The sequence below is a fragment of the Chroicocephalus ridibundus genome, chromosome Z (genome assembly GCF_963924245.1).
Source record: "Chroicocephalus ridibundus chromosome Z, bChrRid1.1, whole genome shotgun sequence".
Lineage (NCBI taxonomy): Eukaryota > Metazoa > Chordata > Aves > Charadriiformes > Laridae > Chroicocephalus > Chroicocephalus ridibundus.
Genome location: NC_086316.1, coordinates 42,564,104 through 42,590,933, shown reverse-complemented (window position 1 = coordinate 42,590,933; position 26,830 = coordinate 42,564,104). Strand labels below are relative to the sequence as shown.

Here is a 26,830-nt window from a genome sequence, read left to right as displayed (position 1 = left end):
ACCTTGGAGGCAACATCTACTTAAGCTAGCCTCTATTTCGTTAGTAAAGCATATTAGCCACTTTTCCATTTCTGATCTTTGCCAGAAACGCTGGAAACACTCAGTTTGTGCACTCTTGAAAAAAATTAATAAAGATCAAATCCACTGTAAATGGCTCTAAAAACGCAGTTCCCTTAGACATGTCAGCTGGCTTCCTCCCCCACCGAAGAGATAATGAGTAAACTCTGCAGAAACACAGGTAATCTCCAGCAGATATATTTCACTAAAATGAAGGAGGAAACCGCAGACACAGAAGGAAAAAAAGAAAAAATTGCCTCAGGTCTGCCTTCAATTCGCCACTTCAAACTCGGCAAACCACCAGAGGGGCCCGCACGGCTGCACCAGGGCCCCCGAGCCCCGCAGACAGCGCCACACCTTCACCCGGCTCCGACCCGCACCAGGGGCCAGCCGGGCTGGGAGCGGGCTCTACGGCTGCCTGCAGAGGCGGAGCCGGCCCACCGCTTACCGCGGTCCACCGACATCGCCTGGGCCAGCCCTAGCGACAGATTCTACGCCCCCGCTGAGCGGCATGGTCCGTCCCGCCCGCGCGCCCCGGCCTCCGCACGCCGCCAGGCCTCGGGCCCCTGCTCGGTCTTCCTCCTCCCAGCCCGAGCCAGACGTACTCGAGCCCCCACTGTGCCGAGGGACTCCCGGGGCTCTGCCGCCTCTCCCACACAACGCGGGGCTCAGGTCTCCAGCACCGAGCTCGGCGAAGCTGCCGCCTCACCCCCTTCCTGCCTCACGCTGCAACGCGCACTCGGCGGCCATTTCCCGCCCCCCCCCCCGCCGCGCCGTCAGCGGCGGCAGGCGCATGCGCAGGTGCGGAGGGGGGGGGGGGGGCGGAGCCCCGCGCCTGCGCCGGGAGGCCCCGAGGCGAGTTGGGCGGCGAGCGCGTGCGCGGCAGTGGCCTAGGCAGGTTTGGAGGGTCGGAAGGAGCTGGAAGGTGGTGTGGGAAGCGGCAGGTGAGTGCCACAGTGAGACCAGGCAGAGCCAGCCCCGCAGGGGGAGCGTGGGGGGTAGTCTGCGGCGGCGGCGGCGGCGGCGGGCGGGCAGGGCGGAGGCGTTGTCCGGTTTGTCAGTGAGCGACCGCTCGCTGTGCCCGAGGGAGTTGGGCTGCCCGCCGGCCGCGTACCGTAGCAGCGCCCGGTGAGCTGTGGTGCCGAGGCGGCGCCGGGTTTGGGGACGGGGGATATGCGGGAAGAGGCGAACCCGGCGGGGAGGGGGGTGGGGTGCGGGGAGGTGGGTGGTGTGTGTTTCTGGCAGCGCGGGCATTAACGTCTGAAATCTCAAGCGTGATTTCCATTTATTTTAATCGTTTTTCCATGCACCTCCTCCTGCCAGGCCGCGGAGCCCTGCGGCAGCCTGGGAAGGGATGACGGGGGTCGAGGGGGAAAGGGGCATTCCTTGGGAGAAGGGGCTCCTGGAACGGTTTTCAAAATCCGTTTGATACCCCCCTCCCCTCCCGTTGTTGTTAATTACCGACCCCCCGGAGGTCCCGTGTCACGGAAGGCCTTTGTTTACAGCCGCCGTGTGGGCTTTGAAGGAGCTGCGCGGAGCTCGGCGGGCCCGTCGGTGCCTCTTGCTGGAAGGGGAGAGTCAGCATTGCTGGCGTCCCCAAGGCAGGACGACTGCCAAAATACAGAATTCTTCAGGGTCGACCCTCTGTATCGTGATATTGCAGAAGCACAAAAACAGTTCGAAATAGCTAGTGGGTGAAGTCTAAAAATTATATTCCGGTCTGACATTGCTTAACGTTGCTACCGTAATTTTGATATTACTGTTGTACTAAAGAAGTCAGGGGAAATAAGCCTGTTTTCACAAATTTGTTTGGGTATACTTTGTACAAATAGCAAACGTGTGTGGTCAGTTTTACAGTTCCCTTTTTGATTCCTTAAACAGAGCGGTTGGAGGACGTGTATTTCTAATGGTGTAAAACAAAAAAAAAGTACTATCTGTATCTGTTGTAAGATATGATTACCTGACGGTGTTTCCCATTTTATTTCCAATTTGACAGTATACGCTTTATTATGGCTCTCTGCTGCTAAAGTTTTGCTGTCCTTAGTTGTTATGGTTTGACAAAATATATTGTCAAATTATAACAGTTTATCGTCGTGTAGACAATTGTTCTATCAGCCGATGACCCCTCACCTACCCAGGAGGGGGAATTGGGGAAAAACAAAGAAACACGTGGGATGAAATATAAATAGGTTTAATAGAATAAGACTGAATAATTAATGTTAATAATATTGAAGAGCCAGTATTGATCCGAATACCAATATAAAATATACAAGGATTAAACTCAGCCAGTTCTATCAGTAGGAAGCTGTGTACTCCCAGCAGTGGGCAGCAAATGTCAGACTCTGCAAGCACGATGGTTTCAGGAGGAAGAGAAGAGCTCAGGGGTCCAGCACTGGCCAAGAAGTTCTCTGGACCGCGGCCATCAAGGGAGAGTGAGAACTACACGGAAAACTTTATAATTTGTATTGAATGTGGTGTTCATGAAATAATAAGAAATAATCCTGTTGGCCAGCCTGGGGCAAGTGCCCAGGTCTTGCTCCTCGTCATCCCTGTGGCTAGCAAAGTTCAAAAACACTTGAGACCTTGAAACCCACATAGAGTAGCTGGCTAAGAAGTAACTATTTTCATGAATTCAGACAAGAGAGTCTTCTAAAAGTGCAGTTTTCCCAAGCATTGCAAGAGAAACTAGTCCCGTGTCACTCAAACCAGGACGTTTTGAGGTTTCATGGCCTACAAGCTAGCCTTCGAGAATCAGTGAATGAGAAAACTTATTTTTCTTAAAGGATTTTCAAAAGTAAGTTGTTTGAGCTGTTTTATGTAATGTAGCTGTTTTAAATGAAATCAGGTTAGTTAGTCTCCGTTTCTTACCTGATTCTTGAAAAGAAAAAAAAAATTATTCCCATGAAGCACTTATCTCTAATTTGTGCATAATGTGCAGTGTCTCTGACACAGATTTAAAGGTGCTGTATCATGGTGATGAAAGCTTCAGTAGAAGATGATGATTCAGGATGGGAACTCGGGATGCCTGACAAGATGGAAAAGAGTAATACAAGCTGGATAGATATAACACAGGATTTTGAAGAAGCTTGTAGAGGTGAGTTGTACTGCTTGTGTTCTGAGAAAACTTGGAATCCTTTGGAGGACTAAGCATAGTTCGTTGAGGTGTTTTAAGCAACAGTTTGAGCCAGGTTCAAGCTCCAGATGAATGGACTACATTGATTCTGTATTTCCCTGTGGTTAACCTATCTCTGAGGTTGGAAATGTCAGAAGAACCTCGCCTTGCTTTCTTTTCCAGATTACATAAATACCTTTTTTAAGTTATGTTTTTTCATTTTATGCATTTTTACACCTGTGTTTTTTCTTTGCAAAAATTTCTTCCTATCTCTTCTGGCAACTGGAAACCTCATTCATCCATGCAGAATCAACACTCTGTTTTTCCCTGTACGTTTTTGGAACTATAGGGTCCAATGATGTATTCATTTAATTGGTCAGTGCCTCACTTTTCATCTTTTTAACGAGATTGAGCTTCGGAGGAGATGCAGTGCATATCAGTCAGGGGGAAGCAGTTGTGTCCATTTAAATAGGCACCTTTGTTGTTATTAGATATTAGTGCTAGTTTACCGTGACAGGGACTTTATTTTTTTCCAACTGATTTTATGATGACATTAGGGAAAAAGAAGAATAAAAGTGCAAGTTACAGCAGACAATATTACATAATGATAAACACAATTTCCTTATGCCGTCAAACAGTTCCTGTATAATAGTCATATACTGTTTGTGTACACATCGAGTACATCTAAAATTTTCATTAAAAGTAATGAGGAAAAGCAAGTCTTCCGGTATAAACTCCCCTGGAAAAAATTAGATGTCTGCATAAAGGAGCACAGAAAACTGCCATCCTGTGTTGCAGGCTATTCAGATGCTACTACTTGGTGATTCTGAAACCCTTTAACAGTTGGTATAACAGAGAGGGATGAGGAAAGACTGGAAAAACTGGGAGTTTTTTAGCCTTGAAAGTGCGTTGTAAATAAAAGCAAATGAAGGTGGAGTAGAAATGTCTGGTCTGCTTCCCACACCTTGTTCTCTCTTAGCATAAAGGAGTTTGGTGAGAGACAAGACTATCCTGGAAAGGTTGCACTAGAACAGTGATTCTAATTATTTATCCTGTTCTGTTCCTTTGTAGAACTGAAGTTAGGAGAGCTGCTTCATGACAAGCTGTAAGTATGCCTGTGGGATAGTTCTGGTTTTCAGATAGGATTAGTGCAAATTTGTCAATGTTTACTAATAAGCAAGCCATGCAGTATCAACGAAGCTTTTTTAAACTTTTGCTTTAAATAAAATAGTTGAAGTATTCAGCACATCATTTGTCCTCAGCAGCATGTGTATGCTGCATCTCTATGAGTACTGAACATTTCTTATGGAACCAGTGTAACATTATGTTTTCAATTGATCAATGTAGTTTAGCAGTTTATAGCACGTGAGTTTAGCCACATGAGTCCATTCACTCATGAATGAGAAAGTGCTTACTTAAAACTCAGAAAATAGAAGCACACTATTAAATGCAAACCTGCTTAAAAACGTGTGCAAGGATGTCACTGAGTAGTTACTCAGCAGAATCAAAGCACGTTTTTGAGGTATAATTTTATACATAAGAGCATTTCAGAGCAAATACCCGTTTCAGAATTAGAATGTGCCACACACAATAACCTATTTTATATAATAAAGGCTTGTGCAGCAGTTCTGATGAATATTGTATGTAACAAAGGTGAGGCAATATATCCATTCTTCTGTAGGCCAGTCTTCATTTGGTGTAGTTCTCCTGCAAGGTTTTATGCCCTGACTACAAGTAATCCATTGTCACATGCTGGGGTTTTTTTATATCAGTTTTCTTAACATGCCCATTTTAATCAAAGTTGGTATATTAAATGTATGTTATTGTCAGTTTGTGTCATGTATATTGTCATTAGTTTGTGGGGGACGTATCTTACTTGGGTTTTTGGATGGAGCATAATAACAGTCTGTTCAGTTAATACGAGTTTATTATGTTATGTGATCTTTAATGAGTTGTCTAGAAAAAAGTGTACATAGATTCAGTAATGCCATATTTGTCTCAGGAGTGTACTTCAGCATTAAAAAAAGGCTTAGAGTTTTCTTTTAGGTATCTATTTGGTTACTTCATTGTTGAGAGATCCTCAAATTCCTGAAAACAATAATCTCTGAAAATCAGTTCACATACCTTATCTTATTGTCTGTAGTGATGTTGTCCCAAAGCAGGGTCATTTACCTGGTGTGCAGACACCAGAACTGTCTGTAGTGAGTGTACTCAGTTCGTCATCGTATGTTCTTTTACATTGGTTTGTGGAGGAAGACTGTTTTATATAAAACAATTACATTCTGAATATTTTTTTTTTGGTGTTCTTAGTTTTGGTCTTTTTGAAGCCATGTCTGCTATTGAAATGATGGATCCCAAGATGGATGCTGGTATGATTGGAAACCAAGTTAACAGAAAGGTTCTTAACTTTGAGCAAGCTATTAAGGTATGCGTGACTTTCCAGGTTTTGCCTACACTGTCTGTAAAAGCATGATGTAGTTTTATCAAATTGCAGTTAAGCACAATTGAAAATGTTTTCAATCTTTACTTAAAATTGATTTTTTTTATTTTGGATAGTTAAGTAAGAAATAGCTTGTGATGTTTACCTTTTTTGTTACCTGTATTACCACAATGATGCTAACTCGTCCAGTGAGAAGTACTGTGAAATTGTTTGGTATTGATACCTTAAATAAATAAATTTCAGAAATGGTTTTGCAAATGACCCTGTGCTTCCCGAAAATGCATCTTTTATATGAAGATGTATTGGGTAGTGTCTCTTTAAGCTGAATGGAAACGAGCTTCCTTACAAAAGCTGGAAATTAACACTTAATGAAACTATCAGTTCATTAGCATTGAGCAGAAGCTGGCTAATTTAACAACATTGACAGTAATGATTAACTTTTGATGCATGGTCAAGATAAAGTTGGGGAGGGAGGTTGAAAGACTTTCTGTTATTTTGGAAAAAATAATGCATTCACAGGGGAAAAAATATTTTTTTACCATAAACTGGGTTTTGAATGGACTAAGAGAATTCTGTGTAAAATATTGGCTAAGTCGTGTAGTATGTATGGAGAATTGCATACATTGAACAAATAAAATGACAGAAGTGGGGTTGCTGCCTTGTTGGTCTTGACCTCGAAGGCAGTAAAACTCTACAAGTATCTGCAGTGCAAAAAGCAGTCTTCAAAGAACGGGTCCTGCGTATTTTTCCTTGTTCAGTCTTTATTATGACTATACTTACTGTTTTGTGGTTTAAGTATTGATTGTTAACTGGTATTAAACTTACATTGGCTACTCATAAATCATAAATTTTATTTTAGCTTTCTCTTTGAATAGCTTTATGTCTTTCTCTTTGAATAGCTTTATGTTTGGTCAGTGTTCAACACAATGCGGGGAAGGTTTTCAGAATTTGAGGCACATTATGAAGCTCTTCAATAAAGCTAGTGGTATCCAAATATTCTGAAGTCTTAACCAAATTGTAATTGCTTTCTTGGCTGTACAAATAGTAAGTTGGATTTTGCCAATAGGCTTCCATAGTCTTTAGATTTTTTTCTTTCTTTTTTTCCGAAGGATGGCACCATTAAAATAAAGGATCTCACTTCACCTGAGCTGGTCGGAATAATGGATACCTGTTTTTGTTGTTTGGTAAGCATTTCTCTGCTTTTAATGTTAGATGTTTTTGCTTTCAAAGGGTGATCCTTTAATCCAGTTTAAAAAAAGAAAAAATGGTAGAACTCAAGAAAAAAGATTCACCAGGCAGAAAGTGCATACTTAGTATTTTGATTTCCATTTAGGTACTTGCATTGTCTATTATAAGAGGCATAATTTTGATTTTTGGATTTTTTATTATAACAAATCATAATGGAAGAAAACTGGTAGAATTTTGAATAATGTAAAAAGGTTTTGTAATTTGTGTTTTTTAAATGTATGGTATCTGACTGCCTGCTCTGTATTGGTGTTTGACTGTGTTGAAAAGCGACTGTGCACTAACCTACAGCACGCTCTTGCTCGTTCCTGTACAGCCAATATTGACTGAGCTTTCAGGGGTATTTTGAAGAAAGAAAAGAAAATGCCTAAATCCCTTTAGAAAGGAAATAAGTGAATTATCAGTTATTTGTTAATTGTGATTTTTTTTCTATGTATATTTCTTAATTTCCTCAGTAAATGATACAAATTATTTTCAGTTACTCTTTAAAATAACATCAATAACATTTATTTGGGTTTTAAAACAATATTTCAAATTAATTTAGTCCAAAAAGACATGTAAAAGTCACTGTGTGTTTGTTATGGTGTAACATATTTCATCTGCTCCCTCCCCCTTTTTTTTTTTGAAAAGGGACAACGGTCGTATTAAAAATCTGATCCTACTGTGTTTTATGCTATTTCAGGATAGAAATAATTGCTTAAATTACTGAAGCTTTCTCTGCAGCTTAAGGCAGCATGAAAGCAGAAGAGAGAGGGGATCGTGAAAAGAAGCTATAAATTGTAGAAGAGAACATGCAGAATATTGATGAGTTGTTTCATAGCCACTAGTACTTTTCATTCAGTATTTATGTAGAGGAATCTTATAAATCTGATATTCTCTTAACTTAATGTCATGTCTAAGTCATAGAAATGAGACCTGAACTTTGTGGAAGAGGTTTAGCTAACATCCAAATTTGTTAGCGTTAACAGGGTTTAGTAACTTAGTGCCTGCCACAGCCCGCACATTGACCAAGGTTAAAGGCTGAGAGACCTCTTGCCCTTTTTTGATAGATGGAAGGTTGGCATGATAGGGACTTCCTTAATAACTCACTGAAGCACAGTGGGATGGAAAAAGAATGGAGATATAAAAATGAGGACTTGGCTGTCATGAGTAAAATTTTAATTTTCTTTTCCCTAGATAACATGGTTAGAGGGACATTCCTTGGCACAGACGGTGTTCACTTGCCTTTACATTCATAATCCAGACTTCATAGAAGATCCTGCTATGAAGGCTTTTGCTCTAGGGATCCTAAAAATCTGTGATATTGCCAGAGAAAAGGTTAACAAAGCAGCTGTTTTTGAGGAGGTATGTGTTTCCTTATCTCCTGTGGTTATATATGTAGCATTATATGTAGGCTCCATAATGCAAATAAAACAGTATATTAGAGAAATTTATTACTGTTTGATTCAAGGATACAGTAGGAGTAGCAGTTCATCCTCCTAAAGGTATTATACTTGAACTCTTTAAAATGCAATTTTCTTCAGTGAAGGTATTGAGTGCTCTTTTCTGTATTTTGCTTGAGTATTGGAGTCACATAAATATTTTACTCAAGAAGCTAACCATTTGAAATCATTTTTACTTGTGGTTTTCTTCCTATTTAATATTTTTGTTCTACTTGAGATAACCATGGCTGTCTTTTGTCTGAAATGCCCATCTAGCAGTGGAATCAGAGTCTGGTTTTACATGCTCAGAGCAGTTTTTGTTTCATCTGAACTTGGACAAGTCACTTCTTGCTGCCTATATTTAGCATTGGTTAAATAGTACTTTGCATCCCTAGTTCTTGTAACATTCTGATAGGGCGGCACTTGAAAATATGAAGGGCATACTGGTATTAACGATTTATGCAGAAAATAATTACCCCAAGCTGGATTTGGGCAGGAAAGTCACCCAAACCATAGGTGTATTCAGTTGTACAGAATAAAATCAGACTTTTATACTTGGTGTAGTTAAACAAAAGCACCCCAAAACAAAAAAAACCCAACAAAACAAGGAGATAAAAAAACCCAACAACAAACTAAACAAAAAGAAAACCCCAAACCCCAACTTGTTTATATTTCACTACATATTGCTGCTTTGATTTTTATTTTTTAGGAAGATTTTCAGTCAATGACTTACGGATTTAAAATGGCCAACAGTGTGACTGATCTCAGAGTTACAGGTACAGTTTGTGTTTTCTCTGTATCTGTCCATCAGTTTCTTTCTCTTTTGAGCATGTTAATGGCTCTAAACCAAACCTAATGAATTGGTGGCTTGCTAAGAAGAGAGATCAAATTATTTTTCCTTGAAGAAAAGATTCAGCTGTTTATTTGTTAAACGACTGAGAAACAGAGAAAGTGCTTTTAGATGTGCCACTTAGGTGGCTGGGTGTGAGTGAGCTTATCCAGGACTGCTTGAATTCTGCTTCTCTGCCTGACAGTTTGTTGTGATCTAAACAGATTGCTTTTGAGGAAAAAGCAATCTAGTAGTTCTAAAGCTATGAGTACGTATGTTATTAGATACATACATATGTATGTGAGCCTTTTGATACACATTTGAGCTTTCTATTGATTATTTTTAGAAAATTTGTGAACACTTCAGCTTTGGATCAGTCAGCCTATACTCTGATCTACCTATTGTTGCAAGACATCCCCGCCATCCCTCACAAGAATATTTTTTGTCTGGTCTTTGGCTAATGGATATGTAAAGCACTTCACAACTTGATTTCTCCTCAAAACTGTTTTCGTCTGAGTGGTGTAGCTGTACCTAGCAATGCTTCTCAGCTTTTAATTGTACCCTGATTTTTCCAGGTATGCTAAAAGATGTAGAAGATGACATGCAAAGACGAGTGAAGGTATTTTTCTCATGTTTGCCTTGTCGATTGTACTTCAAGTGTACTTAACGTAGGTTTGGGGAAGGTAGTTGGATAATGAAGAATGCTGTGGTTTTGTGTCATCAAATGGTGGGGTTTTTTTGAAGAACTGCCATAATGATTTGTGGAACGTGCTGGTAGTTTGCCTTCTAGGTAAAGATGCTGCAGTCTTCAGACTTTTCAGAACACTTTTCTAATAGTTGCTTCATTAGTAATAGGAGGAATCATGATGTAGAAGGCGACACTGAAAGTGTGCGTTTAACTTCTGGCTTTTATGCAGATACTATGTGATGTTAAAGAAGTCACTTACTCTTCATTTACCATAGTTTACAATATAAAATGTTCATACAATTTCCTTGCCTATTTGCAGAGTGGACTGAGATAGATCTTACTACTATAGGAGAGTCTTGGATCATTCAAGTACCTAGATTATATATTAAGAGGTTTTGAACAAAAATCACTTTTGAAGTGATTTTTAGGGTTACTTTATGGATGGATGTTCTGGAGAGAGTAAAGGGATTTTATCAGTGATTTCCCTTTTCAATTTCTAATAAGTTATTTGAAATTCCTTTACCTTCTAGAGTACTCGAAGTCGACAAGGAGAAGAGAGAGACCCAGAAGTTGAACTTGAAGTAATGAATTGCTTTTTTTTTTTTTTTCTGGATTTCATGAATTAATGCATCATTACTTTAATCAATAGTTAACAGCTTGTGAGAAATGCCTGTCACCGGTGTTGCTACTCCTGTTGTATGTAAACTGCTTAGACATGGCCCTGAGCAAATCTCAGGCTAGCAGGTGGGCTTTTATGCTTTGAAGGGATAGAGTTCTGGATGGATCCCAATGGCAGAATAATTACACTGCTGCAGTTCTACCATTTATGCACCTACCTCTCAAGAAAAAGCCATTAGCAAAGTAGGTGGTCTTATCTTTCCTCTACCTTCTTCCCTCAGTTCCTTCCCAGCAGCTTTTACTGCTGCTGGCAGCCTCACTGGCAAGGGAGAAGGTAGGAGGAGAAGGGGAAAGCAGTGTAGCTCCTTCCAGGAAAAAGCGGTAATTGATGTAGTCGATGTGGCTGATTTAGAAAAGGTGTGGGTTTCCTTTCCCAGTAATGTTATTTTCTACAGAAACTACTTTTAACATAAATCTTCAGCAAAAAGGAGAGAAAATTAGTTTAATAATTTGTGGTTGTTTAGTTAAGCTGAGATTTGAATGGCATTTGCATGAGAAATAGCTGTACAGCTAGTGGTTGTGCTTTACTAAAATTATCTTAGTATTTTTTGTGTTAGTGCTTTTCTGACAGCAGTACAGATTTCTTCTATAAATTCTGTAATTTTTCTTCAGAATCATACTAGATAACATTTTTAAGACTAGAGAGCATGCTTCAATAAATCTATAAAAGTTTTTTTTTAGTGAGTTTCAGGATTTAATGTGTACGGCATAGTAATTTGCAGCATATTTTATTACAGCATCAGCAGTGTTTAGCTGTGTTCAGCAGAGTCAAGTTTACCCGGGTACTACTGACTGTTCTAATAGCATTTACCAAAAAAGAGGTATGTTCATGTGGTGTTTCTGTGTTTGCATTGTGATCCTGTGAAATACTAATTTTTCATTCTTTAAGGTCAAGCAATTATTCTGTAGATTCTGTGGATTTGAATTGATGTTGCCGCAGGTAAAGCGATGGATAAGGCCTTACAGTGGCAACCATTCAGTTTTCTTTCATTTTTAAAGAAAACATAGGGAAGGCTAGTAGCTGACGTTATTATGGCCTTGCAGAGAGACAGGATATTCCTTCTAGAGCACTTAAAAATATTTATGGGGTTTTGATTACTTTTTTCACACACATGAGCAAAAGTTTTCTGTCTTGCGTTCAGTCTCCTGTGGAGCTACCTGACATTGGGCAGTGGTTTGTCCATCTCTGAAGAGTTGTTAACTTTTCCTTCCATGCGATACTGGATTTATATCTAGACTTCTTTGCTCTGAGAAGAGGAATATAACAGATTTCCATGCAATTTGGTCGCTTTTTTGAATATAAGATTTAGAAGCTGCATGCATTGGGGCAAAAGGGTAGAATCACATGTTAAATAAGATAAAGCTTTTTGTTTGAATAGCTTTTTCTTTATATAAGGATAAATATCTGTCTATTGCTTATTGTTATTTCCATTTTCATAAGGAAATAAACAAGTTTCTTGCTCAAGTGGCATGGAGTGGTTCCCACATATTCTGCTGTTGAAGCAGCTGCATACTGTACAGTTTAAAAGACCTTGATTAAATTGAAAGTCATGTGCCAGTATCATTGATAGACATCAGTGTTGAGAAAAAAGTGATTGAGTGGTTGAGAATAATTGCATTCTGAGTATAACCATTAGTTACATCAGAAATCAAACTGTGACATGGAAGTGATCTACATTGAGGTACAAATTCTGTCTGTGTTTACTGCTATGAGTTAATGAACTGCAAAATCAAATTAATTTAGTGTTGCTAAACTCTGATTACTTAAGGTATAAGTTATTTACATCATGGATTACTTTGATTTGAGTTAGATCTGCTTAGCAGCGTATTTTTCTAGTAGATTTATGGATGCTGTAATACATGAACATATATTATGCAGAACTGCGGATCTTGTTCAGCTTCAGTTAGATTTTCCGGGGGTTTTAAACATCTTTTTTTCTAAGAGAAGTCAAGTTTCAATTTGACTTGAGATTTCAAATATTTTAAGTTCCATTGGGGACTGTTAGTCCCGTATTTTTAAAAAAAAGATTTTATGTTTTACAGACATCTATTTTAAATGGTACCTGGTTTGCCAACAGATTTGGATTCATAGGACATCAGAAAATTCAGCATGTCAGCAAATCATGAATCAGGATTTCTAATGGGCATGTTCTAATTTATATAGTGGTTTCATTTCAGTTGATAGGTTGCGGTTTGTCTATATACTCAGTAATTCTGCATTTCCTAATGATAAGAGGTTTTTTTCCTCTTCGCAGTTTGGGAGTTCTGCCTCATTTGGTAGAAGAGTTTCATGGGGTTTTTTGCACACACACACAACCAAATGTAGAGGACTTGCATGTAGTGTATACTAGACTTCCAGTTATAATTACTGTTAAGGCTTATCTTATATAGCAAAAAATACAGTACTAAATGTGTAGATATGTAAAATACAAAGAACGTTTTATTGCACAAAAATCTGTTGGGTATTTTTTTTCAGTACTGATTTTATACCAACATTAGAATCCTAATGTAATTTTTTTTCTGATACTAGAATTAATTCTGTAGTCAAAATATGTTGATTCATAATGTGAATAATTGCTACCTGCCTTTCAGACAAGTGCAGTTGCAGAAGCTCAGAAACTAATGACTCAGGCAGCTGACTTGCTTTCTGCTATCCACAATTCATTGCATCATGGTATACAGGCACAGAATGATACCACTAAAGGAGGTATGTATCAAGTTTTACCATTTTTTTTCCTTTCTTAAATATGCTGTCTTGATGCACTGTAATATCTGCATGTATTTTAAAAAAAAACACTATTTACTTTGAACTAATAATACTTGTTATAGCTTTGCATTGTTTGGTATTAATTTTATTTCACTAAATGATGGTGCTCCTGAGAGCAATACATCACTTCAAAGCCAGAGATAATGTGAACCTTTGATTAAGTGCATTGCACTTCAGATCAGCATATATGCCATTTTAAAATAGGGAACACCACCTCACTGTCTGTACAGGTATATGCTGAGATGTTGAGGCCTGGGTTTTCTTCAGTAGTAATCATTGTCTCAGTTGGGTAGTTAGTGTCTCTGGAAGTTAACTGTCAGTTAAGGTTCATTTTGCATAAATGAATAATTTGTATTGTACTTTCAAGTTTGAAGTGAGTTCTAAAACACAGCTTATGTGCAGCTTTTCTCTTTTTCTCTCTTTTTTTTCTCTCCCCTCCTACTTCATTAGATCATCCTATTATGATGGGCTTTGAGCCCCTCGTTAATCAGAGGTTGCTGCCACCAACTTTCCCTCGATATGCAAAAATAATTAAAAGGGAAGAAATGGTCAATTATTTTTCCAGACTAATAGACCGAATAAAAACTGTATGTGAAGTAGTCAACTTAACTAATTTGCACTGTATACTGGTAAGCAATATTTCTTATTTATAGCCAATCATGGTGTTTCTTACTGTTGTGTGCGATTTCAGAATTTTCTGTCTGTTCTGACACTTAGTGTTTTTCTTTTTTTGACAAAGACCTTTTCTCCTCTCAAACCTCCAGTATTTCCCGTAATCTGTTAAGTAATTGTGCATGTTAGTGGCAGAGCCCAAGCAAGTTAATTTCCTTGTAAGTCTTTCGTTGAAGAGCTGCATCTGCAGTAGCAGAACATAATGCGTTGCTGCATTCCTGACTTTTTCAGATTGAGTAAGCAGCATTCTGCATAAGTGCCTGTAACACAAGAGAACACTTAATACATGTTTGTTTAAGCACGTAATTCCCTGAATAGGCATAAAGTTAAGCACCTGCTTATGTTCTTCCTGGAATAAGTGACGTTATTCTCAGTTGCTGCCTACATTTATTAGAAGACACTTAAATGCTTGAAATACTTTTTACCGTACACGCATTCACTGACTGAGAGAAGAGCTACAGTTACATCAGTTCAAAGATCAAGCAAAAATCTTTGTCTTCCTATTTCCTGTTAAATTAGTTAAAGCAGCGTTTGGATCAAGCATCTGGTACCAGTGAAACATTGCAGTTCTGTTACATACCTTGTTCAGTTATGTTGTGATTTTAAGTTTCACAGTATCTTTTTTCTACACTATTGTCCTCCTAATTGTTGCATCTGAAGAAGAAAATTCAGAAATCTTTCGTTCTGTTAAATAACAAGTAATTGCAGAAAAAAAGATTTTAGCTTTATAATATGTTCTCTTTTGCTCAAATTATTCATGCTTACTTTCTTACAAGTTGTATAAGCTATGCTATGTGTATGTGTGTGTGTTTGTGTATGCAAAATACAGGTGTATTTACACAATTGTGTACATATATGTGTGTATATATAAAAATGCAAATGTGTGTATGTGTAGATATATATAGAGAGAGATATAGATAGAGATGTATATATAAAAAAAAATTGGCATATTAACCTGAGTTGCCTTTTTTTTTCTCCTAATATAAATTAGGATTTTTTCTGTGAGTTTAGTGAGCAATCACCATGTGTTCTTTCAAGATCCCTATTACAGGCAAGTCTTAATATATGTCTTTGAATAAAATACGTCTGCGTTCATTATAAATACGGATTCATCTTCTTGTTTCAAATATTTAAATTGTTTACGTATCACTTAATATATAAATGGTAAAAAATTTTCTGGAGATACTTAAGTGTTAGGTATATGGAGGCTTATGTTCTGATCTAATTTTTTAAAACATTTTTAAATGCTGTTGTTTAGATCATGTTAGTACATGTTAATTAAAGCGGAAAGTGTTACAATTTTTTTCTCTGCCCGAAAGCTGGACCTGTGCACACGGTTTTTTTATGCTGTTTCAGTTTGGGGCTGGTATTTGTATTCATCCTCCCTGTTTGGACTGGATTTCGTGTATAGACTGCTTCTATTGCAACAACAGTAAAACTGATGGTTAGGGCAGAACAGGCTACTAGTTTTCTTCTCACTGTTTTACTTACCTTGAAAGTATATTATATATTCCTTAACTCGGAGTAAAATATGCTTCCTTATAGGAGGTTTTGATTTGATTAGGGTGTCCCTGGACGTCAGAACTCCTTTACATTTGATCCCAATTAAATCATATATAGAGCTGATGAATATGACTCTTGGCAAGTAAAATGTGTTCATAGCGTTTGTGTTCTGACTTCCCACTATATGTGTTGGTGCAATCCCTGTGGGTGCCTGATGGCAGAGTTTTTTCTCCAACTGCTGAAGAGCCATGTAAGAAAGGGACACAGCACTTGTGGGGAAAAGTGAAACGAGCATCAGATGTGACCAATGAAAGCCATAGTATCTATAGGGTTAGAAAAAAATCTGCATTAGTCTTAAGATTTGCCTTTGTCAGCCTCCAGGGAAGCCGCATAGCCTATTTTATGTTAGTCTTCAGAAATATCTGTCTGATTAATTATCTTTAAAGTCCAAGAAATAAAATCATTTTGCATGCATTGTCTTATGGATGTAATAGAGCTGTATTTTGTGTCATGGGAATACCACAGAAGTGACAGATCTCAATATGCCTCTGTTTCTGAATCTGTAACGTTGTACCTAGCTGGACCATGTCAGTTCTTAAAGCAATGTTAGAAGTTTCTGATATAATAAAGATACTGTAAGAGCTTTCTATTAGTAATTTCTGAAGCATTACTTTTAACTTATAACGTGTTTCTAAAAACATATTTTCACTTTCAGACAACTTTTCTGGTAGATAACAAGAAGGTCTTTGGCACTCACCTCATGCAAGACATGGTAAAAGATGCTTTAAGGTCTTTTGTCAGTCCTCCAGTACTTTCCCCAAAGTAAGTGGATCTTGAATTTGCTTGCATGTGTTTACATGTCTGATAAAAAAGTATTTCTGCCTACAAAAGCAAGGACAGGCACATAGAGGATATATACATTTTGTACTTATTAGTGCATATGTCTGAAGGAGTCAGTTGCTGTTGCTGCACTCATGTTTTGTTTTTAATTTTGTGCTACATAGACTGGTGACATTTATAAACGTATGTATGTACGTGGATATTTCCTTTTCAGGTGTTGTCTTTATAATAATCACCAGGCGAAGGACTACATTGATTCTTTTGTGACACATTGCGTTCGGGTAAGCATTCATTCCAATTACAGCATGTTTATGTGTGTATGAGCACTTTAAAGATTTGCTTATGTTTGAAAATGAGACCAGATTTTTTAGACACCTGTCGTGAAGGCAAAATTGCAGAAGTTGGCCATCTTAAAATGGTAACAATTTTAAAATACCTAGTAGAGTTGTTGCTGGTTTTTTCCTGTATTATGCTTCCAGATTTTTCACTAACATTTCACTTAATTAGTGAAATTAGTCTGCATCTACTACCTCTTTACAGGGTAATTTCATGTCACAAAACAAATGCATAGCACTAGTAAAAACAAAATTATTTTTACATTCTCTCCAGTTTAAAAATTTAAAAACCTGTTTTAAAAGATTCATTATTGAAAGTGGCACAATGAAATCTAAGAAAATCATAGAATCATTTAGGTTGGAAAAGACCCTTAAAACCATCAAGTCCAACCGTTAACCTAACACTGCCAAGTCCACCACCAAACCCTGTCCCTAAGCACCACGTCTACACGTCTTTTAAATACCTTCGGAGACAGCAACTTAAGCACTTCCCTGGGCATCCTGTTCCAATGCTCAACAACCCTTTCAGTAAAGACGTTTTTCCTAATATCCAATCTAAGCCTCTCCTGGTGCAACTTGAGGCCAATTCCTCTTATCTTGTCGCCTGTTAGTTGGGAGAAGAGGCTGACCACCACCTCGCTACAGCCTCCTTTCAGGTAGTTGTAGAGAGTGATAATGTCTCCCCTCAGCCTCCTTTTCTCCAGGCTGAACAACCCCAGTTCCCTCAGCTGCTCCTCATAAGACTTGTGCTCTAGGCCCCTCACCAGCTTCATTGCTCTTCTCTGGACACGCACCAGCACCTCAACGTCTTTCTTGTAGTGAGGGGCCCAAAACTGAACACAGTATTTGAGGTGCAGCCTCACCAGTGCCAACTACAGGGAGGAGGATCGCTTCCCTAGTCCTGCTGGCCACACTATTATGATAGAAGCCAGGATGCTATTGGCCTTCTTGGCCACACAGGCAGATTGATTTAGGCATAAGAAATATCTTTCTTACCCAAAGCGTTCTGGTCCGATGAGATTCCGAAGGGATGCTCACTCAATCTCACGTTTACTTGCGCACAGAGAAACGGGCGCTTGCATCACTCCAGAGAGCTTGCTTGCCTGCTAGCTTGCACTCTGTAGGAATCCTTAAGGATCCCATTTCCTAATATAGATGTATATAACAGGTGCCTGGTTTTATACGTAGTACTCCTCCTGCAGTTTTGAATTTGTGTTGAAAAGTTAAAACTACACTTTGTTTCTTTCAGCCATTCTGTAGTCTGATTCAAATCCATGGACACAATAGAGCTCGTCAGAGAGACAAACTGGGTCACATTCTTGAGGAATTTGCCACCCTCCAGGATGAGGTATGGTATACTACCAGGGTGGAGCATGTGGTATTAGATTCTGCATGAATGAAGCAACTCCTCTGTTTGTCCTAAAATCTTTAGGACAAGGATTCCTCAAATGCAGCCCTCGTTCTGTAGGATGCATCCAGAGACTTTCGGTTCGATCTTTTGAACAAAAAGGTGTTACATTTTTAAAGATTAACTTTGTCCAATAAGTAGACTTCAGGGTAACCTGCAGTGATGCCTGTAATTAAATGGTAATTGCATTGTGTGGATAAAACACGTTTACACGACACCTTTGAAAGTTCAGCATTATAGCTATGCAAGGTGTAAATTGCAAAATTTTTTAATGTTTTTAAAAATGTGTAAATCAAATAATAACTCCTTAAAATATGTGCTCCAACTGATTTTGAACATTTCTCAATAATGGGGAGTGAAAGACGACAGGGAAAGGTTTATCTTCACTTGCTGGAAATGCATTTCTTCATCAGAGAGAGTCGGGAAGTAATAAAATAATTTTCCAAGGTGTGCATGCTAAGGAGAACAGTGGAGGAACTTGGAGGGGAATTTCTGTGTGCTCCAGCCTCTCTCAAGGTGGTTTCGTTAGGAGTTTGTTGCAGTACTGTGGCTGAGGCACGCCGTTATTTCATTTTGTAACAGGTTATATGGATCGATTTGTTCAGGACTACTGATAATATTCCAACTGTGGGAGACTTCATGTCTTCCATACAATTACTTTTTAAGACTGAATTGGTCTTGGCAGTATTTTAGTTTCTCTGGTGGGCCACAGTGTATTTCTTGCATGTTAAGCTTACAAATTTAATTTTGCAATGCAGCTAGTTTTGCTTTTTTGTTTTTTTGTGTGTTTTTTTTTTAAAAGTAATTATTGCCAATATGACAAAACACATAACAGCTTGTAATTGATTCTGAGTTTTCCTGCTTACGTGACTGCTAACAATCTGTGTATAAATACTTTTTAAAATTTTAAATTAAAAAAAAAAAACCCTGATGTTATTTCTGTATTACTGTACAGAATTTTTTTTCCCCTCTGTGCAGGCAGAATTTATTTACTGTTAAGTGAATAACTTTTCAGTTTTCGGACAGTTCTAGATTATAGAGCTGGCAACATCTGTAAAAACATTTTTCTGTCTTTTAATCTGGAGCATGGCTCTGCTGACACAATTTGTATTTTGGGTTAAGATTTTATTTCTGGCAGAGCTTGAATGTTGTTTCGGTCAAATGTTCTTCCTTCCCTGTCTGTTACTTTGCTCTGTTTTTCCATAGGCAGAGAAAGTAGATGCAGCGCTTCATAGTATGTTACTGAAGCAGGAACCACAAAGGCAACATTTGGCTTGCTTGGGCACCTGGGTCCTATATCATAACCTTCGTATTATGATACAGTATCTTCTGAGTGGCTTTGAGTTGGAACTTTACAGTATGCATGAATATTACTACATATATTGGTAAGAGGATGCTTTATTGACAACTGTTGGAGGAGGGGTGCTCCCACGTAGCTATAGTTGTGAAAATAGTTAAAGGAGGGACTTTTCTAATCTCAAGCTTGCTCCACACAGCATTTAGTTTAGCTATTCATAAAATCACATTCATAAAATCATAAAATCACACAACAAAAAAATCTGTTGGTCTCTTTTCTAGACCTACTAAATAGTGTACTTTTTTTCTGAAGTAGTCATTTGCTCTCTAATTAGCATTTTAAAACAGTGTCTTCTAATGACAATGACTGAAAAATATGCCAATGTTGGCTGACAAGAGAATACAGGAGGAGAGCAATTTTCTTTATTCTTTTCTGTCTTTGTAGTACCAAGATCAATGGTCTTGTTGATCTCTAGTATTTTAAAAAAGATCTTCAGAGTTTTTGTGCCTGTAATCTGAAAGTTGACTAGGTAAAAATAACATCTCATTCTGGGAGTCAAAATATTTTTTATTTTTCCGCTTCCGTTCACATTGATTATAGTTGATGGCTTGGTCCAAAAGGTAAATGATTTTTGATTATTTGGTTTTGATTCAGCAATAACAATTTTATGTTGAACCTTCCTATATTAAAGTGCTTCTGTACTTCAGTGTTTTGTTTTGTTTTCTGTAAAGCTACCGGTAAACTCTTATTAGGTAAGCTGTAAGCCTTCTTTCTGAGAGATTAGACCAGTTCAAATGACTTGAACTTCAGCACATCTCGTTTTGTTTCTATGCTGTTTCATTAGTGGATTTAAACATTAAATGAGAAAACTAATACTCCAGATAGTTACCAAAAGATGGCAATATTCTTTAAGTAATACCTCAATAAGTAGTACCAGGTTTTCTGTAAGACGTTTTTTTTTACCTGCCCGTATTTCCCCCCACCGTTTTAATAAAATCACTCTTAATTGGAACTGTCATGTCAGCTGCTTTATCTCCTTACTGTAAGTGAAGGACAAAAAAGAGAGGGAATTTCTGAGGGGAAATGTGGAAATGAAACTCAAAATTATTATATTTCTCAGTAATTATTCTTCTGAATTATGACTTATGAAGTATTATTTCTTCATGCACTCCAGATCTGTAATTTCTATTCTCTTTTTTCCCCTACTCCTTCTGATTTGAAGTAAGTCAAGAGATTTATTGGACCTGCTTCCACTTACTAAGAAATCGCTCTTAAAGGATTCTTAGAGATCTCTCTTAAATATTCAGGAATTGCACGTGGATTTCACGTTCCTGTGGGCTTGGCCCTTTTATTTAATAATTCTTGGATTTTTTAAATGCTTGAAACAAATCAGTAATAACCTTGTTTCTCAAAATAGTAATTCCTGACAAAAATAGAAAAGATATTACCATAGTATCTTTTTAAAAAATGCTTCATTTGCTGGAGGAAGGAAGAATTCTAGAAAAATTTGTTCTTCTAAGTATTTCGAAACAATAAGCTTAGACTTAATAAACATATAAGGAGCACGCACCTATGGTTGAATCTGTATAGAGTCTTGTTTAAAAGAAAACCAAGCAAAATCAGAACAGACTTATCTGTTGATTTCAGCCATGCAAAGTGAAAAGTTTAACTGCCCTAAAAGTTGTCCTTTACTATTAGTTCTTTGAGTCAATGGCTTGGCATTCGGTGAGGATGTGTGCATTATGAATATGTTTTCCACTGCCGTTTGTAACAGCTACATACCTACATACTGTTTTTACTGTAGGTATCTATCAGAGTTCCTCTACGCCTGGTTGATGTCAACACTGAGCCGCGCTGACAGCTCTCAAATGGCGGAGGAAAGAATAATGGAGGAACAACAGAAAGGCCGTAGTAGTAAGAAAACAAAGAAAAAGAAGAAAGGTATCTAGGTGTAGAGTGTAACTCAGACTTTTTTTTTTTTCCCCTTTTGCAGCTATGTAGAATTAGAATCCAAAATTTATGGAGTCAACACTGATGTGGGCAGTTTATGAAGGCCAAATATAAAACTTAACTAAAGTCAGTCGCTGTGTAAGAATTTCCCATTTATTTGCTTACTTTTAAATAGGTCTATTCAGGAAAACCCAAATTCATTTATATTCACAGCTTCAGCAGTTGTGTTAAGTGTTGGATCCTGTGAGATGTAACTAACAGGTCCAGAGCAATTACCTTTGAAAAATACTACCTTTCTACAGTCTGTAATTCCTGCAGAACTATGTTTTTTGTGGCTGTAGGTAGATTCAAAGACTAAACTTTCAGTGGATTTCTGTAATTTCTCTGGGTTCAGATATTGTTCAAGCATGTTTCTTAATTTTACAATGATGAGTTGCCGCCTTTCAATTCAGTGACAATACTATTGTGCAAAAGCCACCTGAGAAACTCATTCTTTCTCTGGTGTACATGTATGAGAGAAAATGAGAATTTCCCTTCTTACATCATAGCAGTCTGGCTCTGTGGTCAGAACTGTAAGCCTGCTACCAAAAAGGCATCCAAAACCAGTGTCTAAATAGAATTTGATAGAGATCTGCCATGCCTCAGTGGCTACTATGGTTGTGGTATGTTGGAGTTACTTCAGCATTAACATTGCAAATAAACACCATGCAGAAGCTCGCTTTCATTCTTTGCTGGGTCATCTTTTTTGTGTGTTTATCGTTGTGGCCTTTTCAAGGGGAACAAACGATTGGATATGAACACCTCAAGGTCATATCAACCAGAAAATTACTACCGTGTTTTATACTTTTTAAAAAGGTGCCGAGTGTGGGGCAGTTTGGCAGCAGTTAAGTACTGGAAACTAAAGGGAAGGTTAAAGGAGTATTATCTTTCTTACTAGAATAAAAATGCTTTAACCTTCTAATCTTAAAAGTTTTTAAAAATCCATGAACATAGCGAACAGGCCACTCAACTGTAATTGAGTTGAGTGTTCTCTCAAGAGAGCGAACTCTAGAGAGAAGCAATTCTAGACTATTGGTTAGTGTTGTGTAGTGAGTGGCATGCTAATACTGTTGACTGTCTGGATCACTTTATTTCACCGGCAGCAGTATGGTACTCATGCAGCTGTTAAGTCTGTCTTGAGATATTTGTGTGATCAGGAGCCAGATGATCAGAAGTGCATGTCCGTGCTTTTTATGCTTCAGTTTTCTTCCATTATTTTAAAATATAACTGAGAATTATGTCACTTTCTTAAAATTTGAAAGAACTGTTTTGATCTGAAATTAATATGTGTACTTACGTTGAATAAAAAAAATCTTATGTGAAATTTGCAGTTCGCCCTCTCAGCAGAGAGATCACCATGAGTCAAGCGTACCAAAATATGTGTGCTGGGATGTACAAGGTAATTTATTTGTGCTTCCTGAACGATGGCTTCAGTTTTTTTCTTATAGGAATCAAGCATACATTGCATGCCACCTTTGTTTTTAGTGGGACTGGAAATTAAGTTCAAGTTTATAATGTGATATGGTTAATTCTCTTCTATTTTTCTATCCTCCCATTAATAGCTAAATCATAACTTTCATCTTGCTTAAAGCAAAATGTGACATAAAGCTAACAGTTTTCACTGTATTTTCCCGTTCCTTTTTAGACAATGATCGCATTTGACATGGATGGCAAAGTAAGAAAACCCAAGTTTGAACTGGATAGTGAACAAGTTCGATATGAGCACAGGTTTGCTCCATTCAACAGCGTTATCACACCACCCCCAGTGCACTACTTGCAGTTTAAAGTAGGTAATCTTAAAACAGGATGTTGCTCATGCTTTTGTGAGTCATTTGCTCACCTGCTTTAGATATTGTTGTCATTGTAGAAAGAGGCTTTGGTATCTCAAAGTTCATATTGAAGCATAAGTCAAAATTGCAAGGAGTTCTAGCTTTAGTTGTGTGCAAGGAAAATATTTTGCTTTGAATTCTTACTAAAATCAGACTCTTGGATGTTTAAAAATTGGTCTGATGTGGCAGTTTATGAGATGCTTGTGTTGGTTTGCATGAAAATGAAATCTCTTGAAAGTCTGTTGACAGACCTTTTGTCTGTGGTTTATATAGCAGCACGTTTTTATTACTGCAGCAAGCAAACAGGAGAACGAAACAAAAGTAATTTTGAGTGTGAAATCACAGAAGTGTTGGTTGGAAGGGACCAGTGGAGGCTTGTCTTTTCCAGTCTTCTCCCCGAAGCAGCATTACAGATCAGATCAACTGTGTCTTTGTCTAGCCAAGTGTGAAAAAATCTGAACTGCAACTGTACTATTTTGTATGCCAGTCACTCTCCCTACTTCAGTGTTATGAACAGATGTAGTGGAAATTAAGACTATAGTGGCTTCCTACTTGTCACTGAAGTTTTTTTTATCCCTAATGAAAAAAAAAAAGATTTGGAAGCATCAGAATTATATACAATGAAGTTTTGAAGAGTTTCAGTATCTCCCTTGCTGTGAACTTGATTTGAGTAAACAGTATCAAATACTTCTTTTTTTTTTTCCTCCTATTTTTTCCTGTAATTTCTCACCTTGCTGCATGGCACTATTAAAGCAAACGAATGACAAGTTGTTCAGGAGAATGATTATGTTTTATAAAGAGTATGAGAAGTTTATTGCACTTTGTGGCACTGTGTTGCTGCTTGGTATTTGCCATTCTAAATAAACGTTTTCAACTTCAGTGTTGATATCAACTAAACAATGTTTTAAGAACAACTTTTTCTTGAATATAGTAATTTGTTTTCATTTAAGGTGATAAAAATGCAATTTGTTGTTAACTGATTTTAATATATATTTATATATTTCTGTAACATGCTAGGAGATGTCTGATTTAAATAAGTACAGCCCGCCTCCTCAGTCATCGGATCTCTACATGGCAGCTAGCAAACACTTCCAGCAGGCTAAAATGATTCTTGAGAATATTCCTAATCCAGACTACGAGGTAAAACCGAAATACTGAAAAAAGGAGTACTTGCTCATAATAGAGTGTTTGTTTTCAGCTGGATCTGCTTGAGATCCAAAGTGTACTTTGTCAAAATGCTGAGCAAAGCTGACTGCTTTGATAAAGGAGTGGACAGAGGAGCATGATGGCATCTGACACGGTGGTCTGTTTCAGTAGATTAGGTAACATAATCAGGGTTGTGCTCTCTGTTTCAAAACCTCTCCCTGCTGAGTATCTTAGATGCTAGAGAGCAATTTAGTTCCTTCTTGCATGTTGCCTTCTATCCCCATTCTAAAAGCTCATCTGTTTTAACAAGGAGGTGACACATGCCTGCTTCACTTACCTGGAATCTGGTAATTCACATGTAGTCTTGACGGATGGGAGAAATAGGTTTGAATGTCACCAGGCTGAAAAGAGGATTGAGTCTGGCACTTGTTTCCTAAAGCAGCTTTCTCAGCACTGGACTGTAAGTAGGAATTTCTTCCTCCTTGTCCATAGCCTAAGTGTCCCAGACTGTATTTTGGAGCAAGGAGGATGCTTATTCTGTCGCATCTGAGCGGGTTAATAACAGTTGCAGAATTAGGTCCTCGTGAGAATTTAGGAGTCCCTGCCTGTTCTCTGGATCTCATGTACTTACACATGAGCTGTATGGTTGAGGCCAACCAGGGTAGTTAGGTGTAGTTCGAGTGTGCCCGGAGCACTTCCATGTAAAAAGCCCCTGGTTTGATACTTGAGTTTCCCCTTCTCATCGTATCACAGTGTTGGGGGTAGATGCCTAGAGTCTAAACCTTTATTTGGAGGAGTGCCTCAGAACTCTTTCAACATAAGCATGGAGAGCAGTGGTTTCTTTGCTCTGTTGAATAAAAAAGGTAACTATTAAAATGAGTGTTCCCTTCATTAAATTTCATTAATCTATCATCTGTTATACTTCAAATCCAAAACAGCCTGATCTCTGTTAAACGGATGCTGTAAGAGGACTGCTGTATTGCTACTGTATGTAAATATTTGAGTGTTATCTTTGAAATAATTTTGAGGTCATATGCTTTCACTTGAAAATTTCTTGCTGTTTTGTGTTTAGGTCAATCGAATTCTAAAAGTTGCTAAACCCAATATTGTTGTCATGAAGCTGCTGGCAGGAGGCCACAAAAAAGACTCTAAGGTAAGAAAATGCCAGTTGAATTGAACGTGAAATGCAGTATTACACCCTGTGCTACCACAGGTCTCTTACAGCTGAATGAGCAGATTCAGGCATACTTTCTCTAACTCTTCAAAGAACTGGGAAATTAACAATCCATTTTTCCCTTGCAAATTGTTGTAATTATTTAAATATGGAAAACTCTCATTTCCAAATATTTTGGAAAAAAAATTGGGAAGTGCATGTGGGATGATACGTACAAATATGGGTGGGTATTCTTCAAGAGCAGGAAGAAATAATTGTTAGCAGCGCATCAACAGTTTGTGCGAACACAATGGGGAGAGTGCTGGCTGTTGGGATGAGTGGGTCAGCTGGGCCGGAGGGAGAGGGGCCTTCAGGCTTCCTGATGAAGGGGCACACCGGCACTCTACAGCTTTGTGCCCATCGCTACTGGAGAGTGATTGGCATATCCGGAACTGGGTTGGAATGTTTTTCAGGTATTAATTTAAAGAGCTAGGATTTTTTTTTTCCAGTCTTTTGACGTTTAAAAGTTTTTCTTTGTCTGCAGGGTATTTTGACATTCAGTAGTACTGCTGTGTAATGGTTTAAATCTTTTCTTTGTAGGTTCCTCCAGAATTTGACTTCTCCCCTCATAAATATTTTCCAGTTGTGAAGCTTGTTTGAAAGACAAGAGATTATTATTGTTAAGGTACCCAAATCATAATGTGAATATCTGATACACAGGTGGAATATCTGATGCCATATCCAGACTGAGAGGGAGCTCCAGGATAAAAATACTGTTACATAGAATATCTATAGCCTGCCTTGTTTATGTGATATGAATGAGAACTGCTGTTTTAAAGTGGTTTATATAAAGTTTTACTGGTGAAGCTGACTTTAATCAATTCACTGTATTGTTGAAGAATGTTGTACCTTAATTGATTTTATTACAGTTTTAATGGTAAGTTAATTTTTCTGAATGAGCTCTTAGAGAAAATTGTGCTTTGGGCTTTTAATAACACTTGGGACTGAATAAAAATAATGCCATAGAGTTTCATGTCTATCTGTGTTTCTCCTAACACAGAGTTGTACTGTGCAGTAATACCACTTCAGCTCCCATCGCCTAAGCACCAGCACTGCTCAGCTAGAGCTGGAAAACAGTGAAGAAACTCTGCCGTGGAACACCCACTTGTCTGCCAGCAATTTGCAGCTTCTTAAAATAAGCAGGAGTACTGCTCTATAGACATGCTTTTCCCAATTTCTCTGTTAAGGAGGTTGCATACCACTTCACATATTTGTTTATCAGTCATGATTAATACACTTGAATGCTTCTGTGTCATTGCTAAAGGAATGAAAATCCTGGACAATGTAGTTGTAAAGATGGCAAACTGGTTCTAGTGCAAGGTACTGAGAGTTCGTGTGGCTTTTGCTGCCACCTTGTGACC

At 38.1% G+C, this 26,830-nt stretch overlaps 1 protein-coding gene across 2 annotated transcripts; it reads left to right on the top strand.

Annotated features, from left to right (window-relative positions):
• Positions 1-876: 876 nt before the first annotated feature.
• On the top strand, positions 877-26,436 carry NAA35 (N-alpha-acetyltransferase 35, NatC auxiliary subunit). 2 transcript variants are annotated; one of them, XM_063319338.1, is made up of 23 exons: positions 877-1,001; positions 3,010-3,151; positions 4,241-4,274; positions 5,480-5,594; positions 6,719-6,793; positions 8,031-8,198; positions 8,985-9,051; positions 9,680-9,723; positions 10,323-10,373; positions 11,208-11,291; positions 13,063-13,177; positions 13,688-13,866; positions 14,901-14,960; positions 16,128-16,234; positions 16,467-16,533; positions 17,837-17,935; positions 19,202-19,380; positions 21,097-21,233; positions 22,613-22,680; positions 22,927-23,067; positions 24,128-24,250; positions 25,329-25,409; positions 26,010-26,436. In XM_063319338.1, exons 2-23 carry the CDS (start codon positions 3,028-3,030, stop codon positions 26,067-26,069), a joined length of 2,178 nt encoding a protein of 725 aa, XP_063175408.1. In that variant the 5' UTR covers positions 877-1,001; positions 3,010-3,027; the 3' UTR covers positions 26,070-26,436. The 2 variants fall into 2 exon arrangements, with proteins under 2 accessions (XP_063175408.1, XP_063175407.1); XM_063319337.1 differs by having other exon boundaries at positions 891-1,001; positions 2,996-3,151.
• The last annotated feature ends 394 nt before the right edge of the window (positions 26,437-26,830 follow it).